At 36.0% G+C, this 17,242-nt stretch overlaps 1 protein-coding gene across 1 annotated transcript in view; it reads left to right on the top strand.

Moving 5' to 3' along the window:
- LOC129217830 (transcription cofactor vestigial-like protein 2) overlaps positions 1-1,085 on the top strand; it is a 90,629-nt gene extending 89,544 nt beyond the window's left edge. Inside the window, exon 4 of the mRNA XM_054852175.1 lies at positions 1,012-1,085. Coding sequence (XP_054708150.1) covers positions 1,012-1,085 — 74 coding nt within the window. The remainder of the gene's footprint in view (positions 1-1,011) is intronic.
- Positions 1,086-17,242: the final 16,157 nt, after the last annotated feature.

The raw sequence follows: 17,242 nt of genomic DNA, 5'->3' as shown, positions 1-17,242 counted from the left end.
AAAATCCAGTTTGAAGTTTTGTTTAGTAATTTCGTATTCATTGAATCTCAAAAATACTACAAACACGGTCATAACTCTAATAAAAATCCACTTAATTAAAAAGCTATTAATCTATCCCCACTGCAAATTTAAACGATTTTCAGTTCGTTATTTACCATTAAATTTCCGAGAGCTTTTAGTATTTGGTTCCTAAAATTATTAAAACGTTGTTAAAAAAATACGATGTGAGTTGTAGCTTGAGTCTCACTTTATGTGTGTAACATTCTTGGTGAGAAGCAGTAGGATGTCTGGTGCAACTTGAGTCTCATTACTTCTGTTTAACTTACTTTTTTGGTAAGAAAGAGATGGATGTCTGGTGTAACTTATGTTTCACTACAGCTGTTTACTTTCCTGGTAAAACAGAGTTGGATGTCTGGTCCACTTAAATAAAAAGCTATTAATGTATCCTCAATGTTAATTTAAACGATTTTCAGTTCGTTATTTACTATTTAATTTCCGAGAGCTTTTAGTATTCTGTTCCTAAAATTATTAAAACGTTGGTAAAAAAAATACGATGTGAGTTGTAACTTGAGTCTCACTTTATGTGTGTAACATTCTTGGTGAGAAGCAGTAGGATGTCTGGTGCAACTTGAGTGTCATTACTTCTGTTTAACTGACTTTCTTGGTAAGAAAGAGATGGATGTCTGGTGTAACTTGGGTTTCACTACAACTGTTTACTTTCCTGGTGAAACAGAGTTGGATTTCTGGTGCAACTTGAGTCTCATTACATCTGTTTAACTTACTTTCTTGGTAAGAAAGAGATGGACGTCTGGTGTAACTTAGGTTTCACTACAACTGTTTAACTTACTTTCCTGGTGAAACAGAGTTGGATGTCTGATGTTAGTGACAGCTTGAAATTTAAATGTCTCGCGTCTAGGATATGTCCCCGAAAACTCATTTTGAAATTTTGTGCAAATGTGTCTAAAGTGGTGTGGTGAGTATTAATATTAATGAGAAAATTAATTCCTGCAGAATCCAGCAACCTTGGGTACTCAAGCATGTGTGATTTCTACAAGTTGCAGAGTGTGCAGAGGTCATATCGGTGACAGCGACTATCCTGCAGTACGTGACTGTTTTTATACTAAAAGGTGGTGGGATATGGTGGTGGTGTCCTTTTAAAATTTAATTCCTCCGCTTCTAGCACATTAAATTTTTTTAAAGAATTATTCTCCTTTATTTTGAGAACCGTAAGAAAGCAGTTGTGATATGTGTCGAAAAATACTGCTTGTCAGCATTGGCATTATTGATGATGTAGTGGCTACATTTCCAGTCCAAAAAGGAATTGAAAAATGTAATAAATCTTCGAAAAACAAAAATGGTTTGTTATTGTGCTTTATATGATGCTAAAACCGTTTCATTCGTGGGAAAGAAAAAAAGTGGACACTTTAAAGAGTAAAATTTGATGGTTGAAATGACGATAACGCAAACGATAATTTTTTCTGCTTTCTCCATGTCACAGTCAACAAGTTGCCGATTGCCGACGTACTCTTTCTTGACTGTCAACCAAGTTTGCTTTTTTTTTTTTTTTATCGGAATAAGGTAAGATCAAGGTTTGAGATTCTGTTCACGCAGGCCAAAAAATCCGGCTCACTACAGGTACTTCAACACTGCGAAAAGAAAATTCCCTAAAAAAGGGAAAAGTAGCGAATCACTGCTAACCTGCTCCTTGGTGCGAAGCGGGATAGCTCAGGCCCAGAGGAGGTATTGATTAACTGCAGATAGGATCCCAGACGACTGGAATCGAAATTTCCTGCTACTAGCCGGATCATTGCATTTCCTTTGAAAATGCGACCTAAGCTATTGTGTTAAGAAATTTCGGCAGAAGACTTGTTCCCTAAAATAAAGCCTATTGAAGTGCATTTCGTAATAGGGAAGTTTTCGATTTTTCAATTTTATTTTTATATGATAGAGTAACATGTATGAACATCATAGGTGAAAAAATTTTTGCGATACGATAAGTAGTTTTTTTTTAAATTAATTTTTAAAGTTGAAGCGCCTGTGACGTCAGATGGCATAGGAAGTGACGTCCGATAGGAGAGAAACGCTAGCGAACCGGTTCCCATGTCATGGGAGAAACCGAAGAACGTGCATTCGACTTCGAAGATGAAACGTAAAAGGCTTATCTCCTCGCATTAAACTCCTCGCGTTTCTGGAACATTAAACCTCTCATCCTCTCGGAAATATTCGAATATCACCATTGATATTATTTGAGGAAGATTATTTAGATTGTGCTTTAACGAATCCGGCCTCCATAGTGTGTTCAAAAGGATTATTGAATTTCTAAAAAATAAAAATATCAGCGCGCTCAAAATGTCCCTAGCGAAAACAAGGGATCTTCGGCGGAAGGCTGCCCATTCGCGCCCTGTGACGTAGGCTCGTGACGTTTCAGAAGAGCGCACTTTTGCGCGTGGATTTTTAAAAATTCATTAAAAATCAACCACGGTGTTTTAAAATTCGGCGATGGTGAATTTTTTAGTTTTGAGGGTCAATTAACAATATGCAATAGCCAAAATATGAATATTTAATAGGTTGCAACTTCCCTATTCCTTGCATTTTTTTAATTTACTGAACATTTAGAGTAAACTCGTTAATTAATATTCGATAAAGTCTCATAAAACATTAAATAGACGCGGGAGTTAGTTTTATGTTTTTAGAAACGAGTCACTAGGTATTGGTTTTTAGTCTATCTTTTGAACTGTAGCGTATATTAGTAAAATACAAATTGCAAAATTTGGAAATATATGAATAGTAATGAATGAATTAGGAGAATTACTGTAAACAAAATAAGGGCATAAAAAATTTAAAATACATGTCTAAACTAATTGTAGGTGGATTTCAATACTAAGGAAACAATATTGAAGGAGCAGATTTTCGTGCTCACTTTTCGCAATTAAAAGTATGGTGTATGAATAGTTTGTAGGTCAAGACATTATGCTCTAATGCTTATAAAATTTATTATATTTTCCTACTTGATCAATGATCTTAGTAGGATCAAATGATCACATTATTTCTCAAAAGTGTTATTTTTTATTCTTTTTTTTTATTGTATTGTTTTTCGGTAACTTCCTTTTATGAGCTGATCAAACTTCATAAGTAATGCATCATTTGAAAGATTTTTTGCACCACTATCGACGAAAAATAAACAAGCAGGTGATATTTTGGTTTTTCTTCGAAAATTACTCTAAAAAATTGGATTTTTGAAGTCTTCTCGCTATTACCCAGAAACAACTGCGAAATCCATTAAAAAGAAAGAAACTTTTTTGCCAATCAAATGAAAGAAAAAAACATTCGAAAGTTTTCGTTTATACTACACGCTAGTTTGTAAGATAAAAATAATAAAACGGGAGTAAAATGTGAAAAATGTGAGATCGGGAAATGGACGCCATGTTACACATAGTCGATTACTTATCGATAAATATCGAAGTCTAACAAAAATTAACTTAAGGTGCTTACTAAATTAGAGTGTAACTTTTCTCTTTAACAATACATTGATTAGGTTAAATAATCGAGCGCAAATGCGTCTGAAGGCTAACCAGTTTATTTTAATTCATATGAAAAGTTTATTACTTTATACGATATCTTAATAAAGTAACTTTATTTGCTTTCAGTACTGTAACTAAATATATTCTTGCTATTGGGACTACTTCTACTCGCAATAAACGATACTTTCCTTTCACAAGTTCACCCAGTGTATCAACTAATAGGTTACCTCAAAGACAAAGAAATATCTTGCCCAAATGTCACACCTCATTTAACTCTCGTGTTTAGACAAGTCATTTTTTTCTCCCTCTCTCCACTGTCAGAAAAGTGTTATAAGCTTGACTGGAAGAAAAGAGTCTTGAAAGAACAAACCGAACTTCACGTTTTGTGTCTCAAATTCTCAGCATTTTTCAGGATGCAATTCCGCCTTTTTTCCATTCATCCTTTAATGTGTTCGTTCCTGCTTTTGATTCTTAGCGTGTATTGTTTAAGATTCTCAACCATTCTATAGTTCGAAAGATGCTTTGGAACTCGAAAATGAAGTTCATTAATCATCCCCTGCGTAAACTTCGCGGAGGATAGAAAATGACAATAGCATGTCTAGCGCTCAATGAATCCATCAACATTAGGGGTGAAAAACATAATTTTGGTATTTGTTTACACCGTACCAGCATACTTGCTTAACGTAAAGTTGACAACCCATTCACCCCTCTCCCCTCCTCTCCGGCTGCCATAGACCATTAAGGTCTTAATGATCTCAGCCAATTGCGTAATAGAAAAAGTCAACGAATGATCCACAGAAAGTAAACTGTAATATCTAAATTAAAAATTGGGATTTTGGAGGAGAAACTTTTATGGTACTGCCAACGTTAATAGGTGCAAATCTTAAGTATTAAAACCTGAGAGCAATTATCTATCTATTTATATATGTCACTGTAACTTCTTCCCAACGCCAGAAAATTGAGGTCTATTGAACAAAGTATCGATAGTTTCGTTTTTATTCTGCCATCACGTTTTGACAGTTTTCGTTCTCCTACGATTTTAATTAGCGAAGATATTAATTAATACGTCAATTCTCAAGGACATTTCTACCGTAGGTTATTGGCAGCGTGCTAGTTTCCCCCCTGAGATCTTCTTTCCGAAGGCTGCATCACGCTTCTGCAAAATTATGGCCTTTTTTTCTGCAGCTTTAATTTCTCTCTCTTTTTCTGTTTAAAGCGGGAATGTTTCGATCTTTGTACGGTTCAAGTTAATGGTTAAGAGGTGAGTGGTAGACTGGCCCTGAGATGCACCATGCTGAAAATTAATGTACTGTTCAGTAATTAATGGGCGGCCGTCGTTACGGCTAATATAGCCTACCTGGCGGATTTTAAAAATATTAAAGTACGCAGGCCGGTTTTCATTATGGACCGCCCCCTTCCATAATGTCTAGCAAAAAAAAAAAAAGAAGAAATTCTATAATAAGTGTGTTTAAATGCTTTGGCGACGCCTCGGAAACCAATCAGGCTTTAGCATTTGCTGAGCTACGATAGGCAATAGAGGCACTGTAAAATGCAAATTTGAGACCATTTAGTAAAATGTGAGGGACATGTGCAAAAGACTTGTCCCAAATATGGTTTAGGTTTTTGTGCACATAAGAATTCCAAAAAATGCAATTTCCAACAGGAGAAGGTCAGAAAAATCTGATTTAACCTATCCAAAACGACTAGTAAAAAACTTATTGAAAACTTCAGATTCTCAAAAACGAGATGTGAAAGTAGAAACTCGTACTTTTGAAACACTGGTAATGGGATTGCACAATGAATCTTATAGTTAGGTTTCAGTAACGATGCATGTTCACATCAAGTTCTGCATTCCATTTGGAAAACTTCTTCTCAAACCTGCGTCCTCCTAATAATAGATTCTAGAGGATGATTGTGTCCCTTCTCTCCCCCCCCCCCCTCGTGAAAGACCCTGCTCAGAAACGGAATGAAAAAGAAGAATACTAGACTTTTGAAGCACCAGTAATCAGATTGCACAATGAATCCTCCAATCGGGCTTCCAGACCCGATGCATTTTCACTTCGAGTACTGCATTCCATTTCTTAAACTTCTCAAACCCTCGTCCTTCTAATATTAGATTCCGGAGGATAATTCTTGCTTGGGATGGATAAATCCGCCTTCTCTGTCTCTTGCTTGCTATTGTGGAGATACCATCGGCAAGAAGCCAGAAGACATTATTTTCGCCATATGATAGTCTTTGATGCTTCTGATCGTCCGCCGTTCCATCTCGTTGTTCCACTGCTTGTTCATTGTTCACATCCGGACCATGAGATATCGGTTGGAGTTCCTCAAGTGACGGGATATCTGGAGAATAGCGAGGTTGGGTCAGATGGCGATTTGTCTTCGCTCCTCGAGGCTTGTAGAACAACCCCGATTGGCGAGAGGCAGACGATCGAATAATCCAGACTGCCTTGTTTTGAAGATGGAATAAACTTGGAATGATTAACTCCTGTTAGGAGATATGTCTCTGTTACAGATAAGAGATTGTCTCTTAAATTAGAAAGAGATTGCATCTTTTGTTCTCGCATTGGCCATTTTAGTAACAGCGGTTGGAGATTGAAAAAAATATTCATTGCTAGCTTTATTTTCATCATTCACCGAAACAATCACGCGAGACAGACGCAGAGTCCCTATTTTATTTTAGATTGCGAGAGAGCTTGACTTGTTGCGGCTCCAACAGTAGCGTCACAGCAATTATTTTAATTCTGGAAAAATTCTTCTCATCAAGTTTCTTTATAGCAGCCATGAAAGTCCGTGGCATTCACCGCATGCTTTTGAACTTTTCATTTCTTTTTTGTAACGGTTGAGGTCAAAGTATGCAATTAAAAATAGTACCACTGAAACTCAAGCAACTGTATATGAAACGCATAAATTGTGGAAATGAATAGAGAGAAAAAAATTGTCAGTTTATAAAATTTCAAATATGAACAGGTATGAAATAAACAAATGAAGAAATACGTCCATTTTTTAAATCTACTTTACAAAAGCATTATAAGTATATCATATATATCCTAATATATCTTAAATATATCATAAGTTCGATAAAAATCTTACATTGATTGTTTTTATCCTAAAGCACGGAAAACAATTTGTGTCAAAAATATAAAAAAATTCATATTTTTCTTTTTGGGGAAAAAATACAGCGCTTTAAATTCACTGAATCAACCAATAAAGTATACAGATAGACGTATTTCGGATTTTTGTGCTCAAACTTCCATATTCTTTATGGAATCCACGTAGGAAGTGATTTTCAAATATAACGTTACAATCCGAGTTAAACTTCGTTTTTTATTTGAAAATGCTGTTTATTACTTAAAGGGGAAAAAACGCATTACGAAAACCTTTACTGAACAAAGTATATGCTTCGAATCTTACACATACACATAATGAACCGTTTTATAATGCAGTAGTTCTCGACCAGGGGTTGCGCTCTTTTAGCGTAGACGAACTTCAAGGAGACGTGAGGGCATATCAGGCAAAATAAAAATAAAACAATGATTTATTTAATTTTATGGTCACATGCAAGGGCGTATCCAGCTCAAAATGGAGGGGATTGGGAGGTAGACCTGTCATTCGGGTATTCAGGGAGGTTAATCTCTTCCCTGAGGTTCTTAAAACCATGAAATTACGCATTTTGTTTTCCCTATAAAATGCATTAAGCTCCCCCCCCCCCCTCGTCCTCTGGAAAATTTTCAAATGATGAATCAGCTGGAGAAACTTTTATGAAATTTAATTTTGGATGGAGAGAGGTCAAGTATAATATTACCCTTATGCAAAAGGAAGGATCCTTTTTTACTTCGTTTTACAAAAAAGGAAGTATTGTATTCGCGAAAAAATTTCACTCAAAAATCGACCTTAATTTCCATTTTGCTCACCCCTAAATGAATTTTTTTTTTTTTTTTTTGACTCGACCAGACGTGGATAAGTGCCTAAGAACGTATAAACACGAGAAATATCCGTAATAACGATTCCCGAGTTAATTACAACGAATTTTCTCGCGACGGTCTGTATGTCCGTATGTATGTCCGTGTGTGTGTTTGTATCTCGCATAACTCAAAAACGGTATGTCCTAGAAAGTTGAAATTCGGTACGTAGACTCCTAGTGGGGTCTAGTTGTGCACCTCCCCTTTTGGTTGCATTCGGGTGTTTCTAAAGGGGTCTTTTGTCCCTTTTTGGGGGGAAATCATTGTTAATTTCGATGTAAACTTAAGTGGTGTTGTAATTTGTCAGACACTTGGCGATATACCGGCAGTCTTTTGGTCGCCAAGTTTTGTCGCCAACTTTGGGGCGATATATATTTTTTAAAATCTGTTTCAATTTGGCCACTGTGGTGATATTTAAAGAGTAAACTATTGAATCCATAGACTAATAATAAGAGTAGACCGAGCTTTCCCAGACTTGCTGATGAAAAAATTGGTTCATGGATACATCATGTGACTGGTGGAAGGCTTGGCGAAAACTTTGGCAGCATGGTTGCTAGATGGCAACATTATCTATAGTTTGGCACTCGACATGTATTTTAAGACGTAATGTGTTTTCATTATAATTTTTTTCCAGGTGCAGAGATTGAACTGTTTTTCTTTTAGTTATGCATTATTTTGACACTAGTAATAGTTTTTGGTCACAGTTTTCAGTAACTTTTATTTCATTCGGAACAGCGTTGGCGTAAATGGCGTAAACGTTTTGCGTTAACGCAAAAATGTACTAATCGGTATCTTAAATTGAAATTGTAGGTAAAAATCTTACCGTTTGCCGATTCTTTTTGGGCGCTTGCATCTTTAATTGCTTAGAGAGTTATTGAAATTGACTAAAGAAAATGCACAATACTATCTAAACGAAAAACTCACTATATTAACAAAATATTTACAACTTCGAATAACAAATTTACAAATCGGACTCCTTAAATATTCCGCGTTCCATCAATTCTATTTATTTTATTTCTTGCGGTAGTTGATCGTCTGCTACGATCAACGCCCGCTGTTGCTAGGATATCCACTAGTCACATGGTTTGGTTCATGAGCAGCAAAGGGTTGCCATAGCTCGGTCTATTCTTATTATTAGTCTATGATTGAATCACATTAAAATTGTCAGTAATGGGGAAATGACATTAAATTGGAGTAAAAAAAAAGGAAGTCATGTTATGCGCACATCAGCTCGTTTGTGGGGAGTTTGTAGAAAAGGGAAGAATATTTATTGCCTTATGTAACTTTCATAGCAGTATTCCTACACTAACCCCACTAAACTCCAATAACTTTCACTTTTCAATGAGCTTCCAAAGAAAAAATACACTTCGAAAATCAGGCATTAAGTTTCTAGAACTGAACTCACCAGTAAGTTACGAAACAACCGTCATTTAATCAACTTTTTTGAAATTTCCTTTTTTTTTTTTGGGGGGGGGGGTGAGGATGGGTTAGCTTGAAGTATTTTATGTTTTGAGGGGACAGATGCCCCACCTTATTTTCCTCTGGATACGCGTGAGATCACATGTGAATGTTAAGTAACAGTGTCAGCCCTCCCATTAATGTTGTGAAAATGACTCGTGTGTACGCCAAATTGACCCAGATCCTAATTTACAGGGGGAAAAAAAAAAGAAAAAAAAATTAATTTGAATTTTGACATCTTGAATTCAAATTATGTTTTTCGCAATCACGAGTGCGTGTATGTAGGCATGTGTGTTTGTGTGTGTGGGGAGGGGGGTGTTTGTGTGTACGGGGTATGTGTGTTTGTGTCTGTGTGCTGGCATAAGTGTGGGGGGGTATGTGTATGGGCGTGTGTGGGGGGGTATGTGTATGTGTGTGTAGGCATATGGTTTGTGTCTGTGTGCAGGCAGGAATGTGTGGGTAGTTGTGTGTATGTGTGTGTATGTATGCGTGTGTGTTTGTGTGTGTATGTGTTTGTGTGTGTAGGTGTATGTGTGTGTAGTTGTATGTGTGTGTAGTTGTATGTGTGTATAGGTGTATGTGTGTATGTGTTTGTGTGTGTGTGTATGTGCGCGTGTGTGTGTAGTTGTGTATGTATGCGCGTGTGTGTAGGACATGGATGCAACCTGGAGACGGCTTTCGCTATAGGAGCAGCAGCGTGAGGAGCCCGCCTGTCCACGGTGATGGTGCAGAGGGTGGCGGTGGGAAAAATCAAAGGAACGTCAAAAACAGTTAAATGAAAGCAATAAGCAATCGTGATTGCTCAAAAAAAATGTAATTATTTATTTGCTTCTCGGATTTCATACTTATTCTAGCAATAATATGTTCAAAATAAAGCTTTGTTAAGAGGTGTTAAATTTTGTACGCGAAAATATTTGGATTTTTACTTATTAACTAGCTTTACCTAGCTGTAGCTAGCTCATAATCAGCTCTAGTTTCCTATCGTACTGCCTGTGTTAACCACGTACGGGGGGGAGGGGGTACGAGACAGCATATGGAGGGGGGATTCGTGATCAGATGTCAATGTTTAAAGTGGCGTAGAGCTTTAAATATTGAGTATAATGAACTCATGCATCCATTTTTCTTTGCGTTTCGGGAAGTCGACTGTGCTGAATCGGCAGTTATTTTACAGTTTTTGTTTATTACTAGAGGTACCCGCAACAGAAAAATTGAAAGGTCTTTTGGTTCGCCTGTTTATTTACAAATATTGTATGATGAATTTTCTCGACAATTGGCTTGTACCCATGTTACGGTTCCACGTTATGATAATTTCGTAATTTACTCGTCCATCTTATGAAAAATTTGTTCTTAAAATTCGAATACAAAAAGAACCACATCGAATTTTCGAAAAATCGCTTCGAGGTGCACACCCCCACGCTACAAACTAACTTTGTGCCAAATTTCATGAAAATCGGCAGACAGAGGGACATTCAGCTTTATTATTAGTAAAGAAGAGGGCTGCTAGTTCATATCAGTGAGAGAGAATGTGAAATTGAGAAAAAAAAGTTATCAGCTTTAAAAAGAAATATAAATGATTCCACACTTTTTTAAGACAAATTTACACTCCTGTCACACGTCACGTGGTTTTTTAGCCTACTTTCCTAGTAAAAGTCAGAAAAAGAAGAAAAAAGCATGAAAGAAGGCTTAATGCATCCTAAAAATATCGCGAAAACAAAAAAAAGTCAAAAATAAATAAAATAATTAAATAAATATCGAAAAATTAAAAATTGGAAAGTAGGGTATTGAGATGGGGGAAAATGTCTGTCGGTCTGTCTGTCTGTCTTCCCCCCCCCCTAATAACTTTTGAATGAATAGTCCGATTCGAACAAATTTTTTTTTGTTCGAAAGATCTCGGCGAGGACACCTCATTCCCATATTTTACTTTTTGGTTTGAACTATTTTTTGTTCAATTTTGAACAGTTCAAAAAAACTTAACATCAGCGCCTACGGGGAAATTCAAGGCAATTCCGAACTGTGAGGCGAATTTGCTTCAAACAAACTTTGTAGGAAAAAGCGTTTGATGAAAAACTTGTATATAAAATATCTTTTTGATTTGAACAATTTCCCGTTCAATTTTGAACAGTTCAAATCCCTTAATATTAGCGTTTACGGGGAAACTGAAAGTCAATGTAGATTCCGTACTTGAAGGCGGATTTACTTCAAACAAATTTTGTTAGAAATAGCTCTTGACGCCTAACTCCAGACTTCGACTCCAAGAATTTAGGGGCACTTAACTCCGACTCCGACTCCTGTGCCCGATAATTTATCGGGCTCCGACTCCCCGACTTCGACTCTGACTTCGTAGCTTTGGCGAAAATTTGTACACGGAGGACAAATGACTGACTTCGATTCTTAGATATTCGACTCCGACTCCTTTACCCCAAAATGAGATTGACTCCGACTCCGCAGCTATGGCTTTGACTGTGAAATAATTATTGTTGATCTGACTTGTTTTTATTTTTACGCTAAAGTTTTAATTTATGTATTCAGTTTTCGGCGAATAAACTCGAAGTCATTTATGTTTCTACATAAAGATATGCGCAGATGATTTTCTTTTTTTGACAATGAAAATTATTTCTTTAAGTTGACATTTTATTGTTTTTATTTATTTTGGTAAGTGCATTAATTCATTTAAAAATTGTTTTCGGCAACAGGGGAAAAAGAAACGATTTTTTTTATATGATGTAATTATTTTAATGAGCTTATTAATTTTAATTATTGTTTTTTCGTTTTGAAAGCTGTTAAAGATTTTTTTAATGGAAAAAGTGTATTAGGTGCTTTGTTTAAAAATTGCTGCTTTTTTTACGCATCTATTTTTTTAGATGAGTGAGGAATATTTTATTCTCAGAAATCAGCATAAAGTATTTTAAAAATATGTTTGAAAAAAATTTGCGATTTTAGCTATTTTTGAGAATATTGATCAGGTACTAGAAAGTAGTATGGGTATACGGGAAAGTAGGCTCGTCTAGTTCTAGACAGAACTTCTTGTCATAATCACATTGCTATAAATATGCAAAAATAATGTGATATTACACTTCTTGTTACACTCTCCAGTTCCCACGTCACACACTAGCAATTTTACGAATCTCCCTCCTACCTCGAAGTGTGGCATCATTTGTGAAAGACCCCTTATGCAGTTCCCTCTGACGCATATTGTCGCGAACTTAGGATAAAATGCTATCTAGTTTCTACAGTAAATATTATCCCCCTACAGTGTATACAATCATCCAACTTATTTGTCAAAATCCTTTCTAAAATCTCTGCATTCAATCATTTGTTTTTATATCAATACCCCATCTATCTCCCAACACATACAGGGCCTGATAACCGTACAGGCCTACGGCCTATGCCTGGGGCCCTCTCTTCCTAAGGGGCCCTAAATTACTTAAAGAATTATGCATAGCATTACAACTATACAAAAAATACACACATTTTTAAAATAATAGTCTTCAGGGGGCCTCAAAATTATTGTGGGTCTTGGGCCTCACTTTTAGTTAATCGGGTTCTGAACACATATACTAATTATCAATCCCGTTTTGACAATATTTTTTTTTACCACAGATTTCTCCACTTTTTCATATTTTTCTGCAAATAGAAATGTATTTTTCTCGCTATTAAATCATTTTTTAAATGTAAAACTTCTAGTTAACTGATGGACAAAATATATGAAAACACAAATTGAAACTGATGTGACTAAAAAAAAAACTGAGAAAGGGGAGGAGCGGGTGAAGGAATGTAAATGCCCTCAATTAAAAATTTAGAGACGGTAAAAATGTGGAAGAACCTCTCCTTCGTTTTGGGTAGGGGATAGTACTAGTCGCCCTAGTAGGAGTTGCTACACAGCACGATTGAGGATAGAAAAACCAATGGAAGCTTACCTAAGGGTTAAATTTTTTACGCGTTTTACTCTAAACGTTAAATTAGCCACTAAAATCTATTTGCTTCTCACGGCCTCAATATAGTATTTTATGACTGTGCAGCACGTTTAAAAGCAAAATTGAAATGTTTCATCCTTTATTAAGCACCCTAAAGGTTGAGTTTCTCCTTGAAGTAACTTATTCGCTTATATTAAGGCAGTAAAAAGCTTCTTGTTATTTATTATTTTTATTTATTTGTTTATTATTCTTTTTTTTATTATTATTTTATTTACCACTTTATTTATTTGTTTTTGAGTTTTAGTATGTTTTTAGTATGTTTTTGAAATTAATAAAGTTGTTAGTTCTACTTTATACATTAACTTATGAGTACAAGGGGGTCATAAGGGCTTTCTCTGGTAAAAATAATTAATTAAACAAAAACTAATGAAATTAAGCATATGCTTTTTTTACTTCAGTGTTACTAATTTTAAACGTTCTAGTAAGACTACTCTGAGTGAAATCCACTGCTTACGGCAGTGGATTTCACTCAGAGCACCCTTTTGTACCTTGATTTCAATTCCCACTGGGTAATCTTCGACATTCGGACTATCACTCACCCGATTTTACTCCCCTGGAATTGTTATTTTAAGAACACATAAAGGGAAGAAGGAATGAACTAAAACATCAGTTAAAGATATTGAAATACTCAAGATCGAGATAATACATTCTGCTTCTAGTGTAAGAGCTCAAATGTTGAATAATGTGCAATAGCAACTCGAACTGTCTCGGATATTCTTCGAACTACCCAAAGGTGCTCACATTGAAATTTGCTGAAGTATATAAAGTTGCACTAAAAGTTTTTTGAATGTCTTTGCAACGTATCGAAGCAACCATATGTCGAATTACCTTAGATTTTATGCCATAAAATCTTACAATCAGGGAAAGATTTTTTGACCACCTCGACCTCATACGTTTATATTTGCTTCCTCTCTAAAGTACGTTAGAACTTGCAATTCTAATTGCTATGTTTGGGCAGAAAAAAAAGAAAAACAACTAACAGATATAAATGGAATCACTGCCAATCACTGTATCCGCACCGATGAGTCCAATTCAGTGTCAAAAATTGTCTTCTATTGTGAAGGTAACGCATTCGCATTCCTCTCCTCCTCCTTAATTCCAGTTGACAAACATTTCAAAAAACAATTTATATTTTTCGTGTGCCTTCCATTTCAAATGCTCCCCCGCACTGTCTTCTCGAAAGGCAACATGTCCATCCCCCCCCCTCCCCCTTCCGCATCGCGTCCTAATTCAATTCGGAGCTCCGCCATTTTCATTTCCCTCCACGGATCATTCCTCGTTCTACGATTGGCGGAAAAAGGCGGAATGGAATTCGCATTCCAAGCGAGGCATCCGTTGCGCTCTGTTATTGATCCAAATTCCGGAATTCCATCCCCCGGAAAACCCTCCCCCCCCTCTAATGTTCAATTTATTCGCGTGCCCTTCCCAATCCGCTTTCGGTTTCGCTTTCGCCATTTTGATTCTGTGTCCTCTTCTTCTTCCGTTTGTGTGTGTTCTTTTGTGCCATTTCGTCGCATCGTGTTTGCGTATTTTTTCAATTTCTCATTCCTGAAGAATTTTATTTCATTTCGTTATTCACTAACTGAATTCATGAAGGAATTTCATGCGCTCCGTGAAGTGGAAAGATTTGAAATTTCGAACTCCTGTTGAATGCTGCGAATAATCGGAAGTTCGTCACGTGATTTTCGAACACGTATGCAATTCAGCTTTTAAAGTTTTCTTTCTTCTTTTTCTGACAGATGTGGTAATTTTAAAATAATGTTCTATGAAATATTCTTAACATTCTTCATAGTATTAATCGACAGTTAAGAACACTTCACTCTGAGCCTTCTCTCACGCATGTATTAAGATTGAAAAAATGAAAATAATCTTTATATCATCATAACATTCGTTGCTAAAAATGCTAAACTCTGCAAAAAACAAAAGTCTAAGCTTTTAAAAACGTGGAAATTTTGTACTGAAATACATATCGACCCATAGTATTTAGAGAGGGCGCTGTGTCAGTTGTGGGGGGTGGGGGGTACTGTCCTCGATACGATAGTGAAAGTGATATCGATTGATTGCAGTATACGTGTGCCATCCACAGCAGTTGCAGTGCTATGATGTGATGAGTAATCGTCGTCTGTTGTGGAGAAGTATATTCGTTATGGTGGTTCTGTGATCTGTGATTAATAATAAGCGGGCATTTTGCATTTGGTCCCAACTTGGTCTACATGACTCTATTCTGGATAGAAAAACAATTCATGTTTAGTTATTAAACTTTGAAGTCACATTTACAGCAATGTAAACAAAAACGCCTGGAAGATCTCAGACCGTACCAACGCTGGAAAATGTGATGCATGTGAGAGCGTCCATCCAAGAATCTTAAAAGAGTTTAATACTTAGTCATCAAGGGCGGATTCAGGGGAGGGTCAAAGGGTCAGCTGACCTCCCTGTGAGTGGAATTTCATTATGATTATTATTAAACTTCAATTCTTTAGATCCGAAAAAATAGTACATGGAATCAATGTCAACATTTCTTTTTCCCGGTTCTGTAAGGTAGTTTTTTTAGCGTGTCATAATTCTAAGAATTGACTGGGTTTGTTTACTGGGGTATTGCTATTTTGATTTCTTTGTTCATTTTCAAAAGCACAAATTTCTTTAATGAGTTTAACTTTTTCCCCAGTTCTCCTTCCCCTCAAACCACATGTTGTGCCTGTCATGTGTGCTTTCTCCTACTATTTATAGATGCAATCTCGAATAACCAAAGCTAATGGTAACATGACCATGCCGAAAAAAATGTGACTTTTGATGAAAATTTGAGGGAATATGATAAATGGCTCAGGCTGCGGCATTGAAAATTTAGGGGGAGAGGAGGGGAGGTAATTTGAATGGGTTTTGACTGGGGAGGGGGTACTCCGTAGCATATGAGGCGGTACGCTCTCATGCATGGAAAGACGGGCAACCCTGCTTAACTGCTACTTTTTAACGTAGGAATAATAACGACATCCATTTAAACTTGACCCCCCTTACAAAAATTTCTGGATCCGCCCCTATTAGTCATGCAACTGCAAAGCGATTTTTTAACAGAAGCGTAAGAAAAGTTCTGCAGAAGAATTTTTACTACGTGAATAGTTTCTCTAGCCGAACAGTATAATGTCCCAAGTTGGAGCCGAATGTGAAATTCTTGCTGTGTTGTAATGAAAGAACTACCATTACGAATATACCCCATAAGAAATTCCAATAACGTCATACAAATCTAGCCAAACTTTGAAATGCAGATTCCAGAAATTAATAATCGTGGCACATGTCTTTGTGTTGGCTGTAAATCTGGCAGAATTACGAAAAGCTGCAATTTTTCTATGTATATATAATATATATCCTCCTTTCTCTTTTCAGGTTTGGAAGGTCAACCTCAAGAGAGCAAAGACCTCTACTGGTTCTGAACGAACCAAACGTGATATTCTTTCTTTCAATTGTTTCGAAGAAGGCAACATAAAGATGGCGGCATCGGCATGTCTACCTGACAGTACAGACGAATTTCTTGAGGAAATTGGCGAACAGACGAATATTTGTTCAAAGAGTGGACTTTGATAATCCTTGTTTGAATCGATCTTCAAACGCCAGTGCAATTTTTGACAATGGACATATTTGGGCACATGTGAATATACGAGGCATTAAATTGTCAAAAAATTTTTTGGACATTGACAAAACTATCAGTAATTGATAAAGGAGAATGAATGAAAAAATAATATTTGGTTATTATTTCGTAATTTTGTTTTTAAATCCCAAAAATATAACTTTGCATTTACGTAAAAATGATCCCATTATAAATTCCCCCACTAAAAAGTTAATTCCTTTCTCCTTGCACCAAAATAATGTAGTATCAGTGAACAAGCATGTGATATTATTTGCATTTGAAAAATTAACTGGCTTGTTTAAACTTTTTAATGAAGATAAAGTTACTTTCTGTAGTAAGTTAGGTATATTAATTGCTTTAAATATTCTAAGATTTGAAGCATATGATGATTTATTTATTTGAATATCTTTCTAAATAAAAAGGTATGTGGGATAGTCATACCTTTTATGACCTCATAACGTTTTTTATTTATCCAGCACACATGTGATAGATTATCCACACACGCTATCATTACACGCAATGCAAATGGGGAAAAAACTGGCTACAGAAGTAATTCTTATTGTAAAATAATTGTTTTCTTGCTGAATAGATATGTAACAAAAATAAAAGGAAATAAATGCCTCGAGATCCCTAAAATTACTCAAATCATGCTCCAATTTCATAATGTAATTAATAGTGTGAATATCCATTAAAAGTAGATTTATATTA

Source organism: Uloborus diversus, chromosome 2 (genome assembly GCF_026930045.1).
Source record: "Uloborus diversus isolate 005 chromosome 2, Udiv.v.3.1, whole genome shotgun sequence".
NCBI classification, from domain to species: domain Eukaryota; kingdom Metazoa; phylum Arthropoda; class Arachnida; order Araneae; family Uloboridae; genus Uloborus; species Uloborus diversus.
This window is presented reverse-complemented; position numbering and strand designations above follow the sequence as displayed.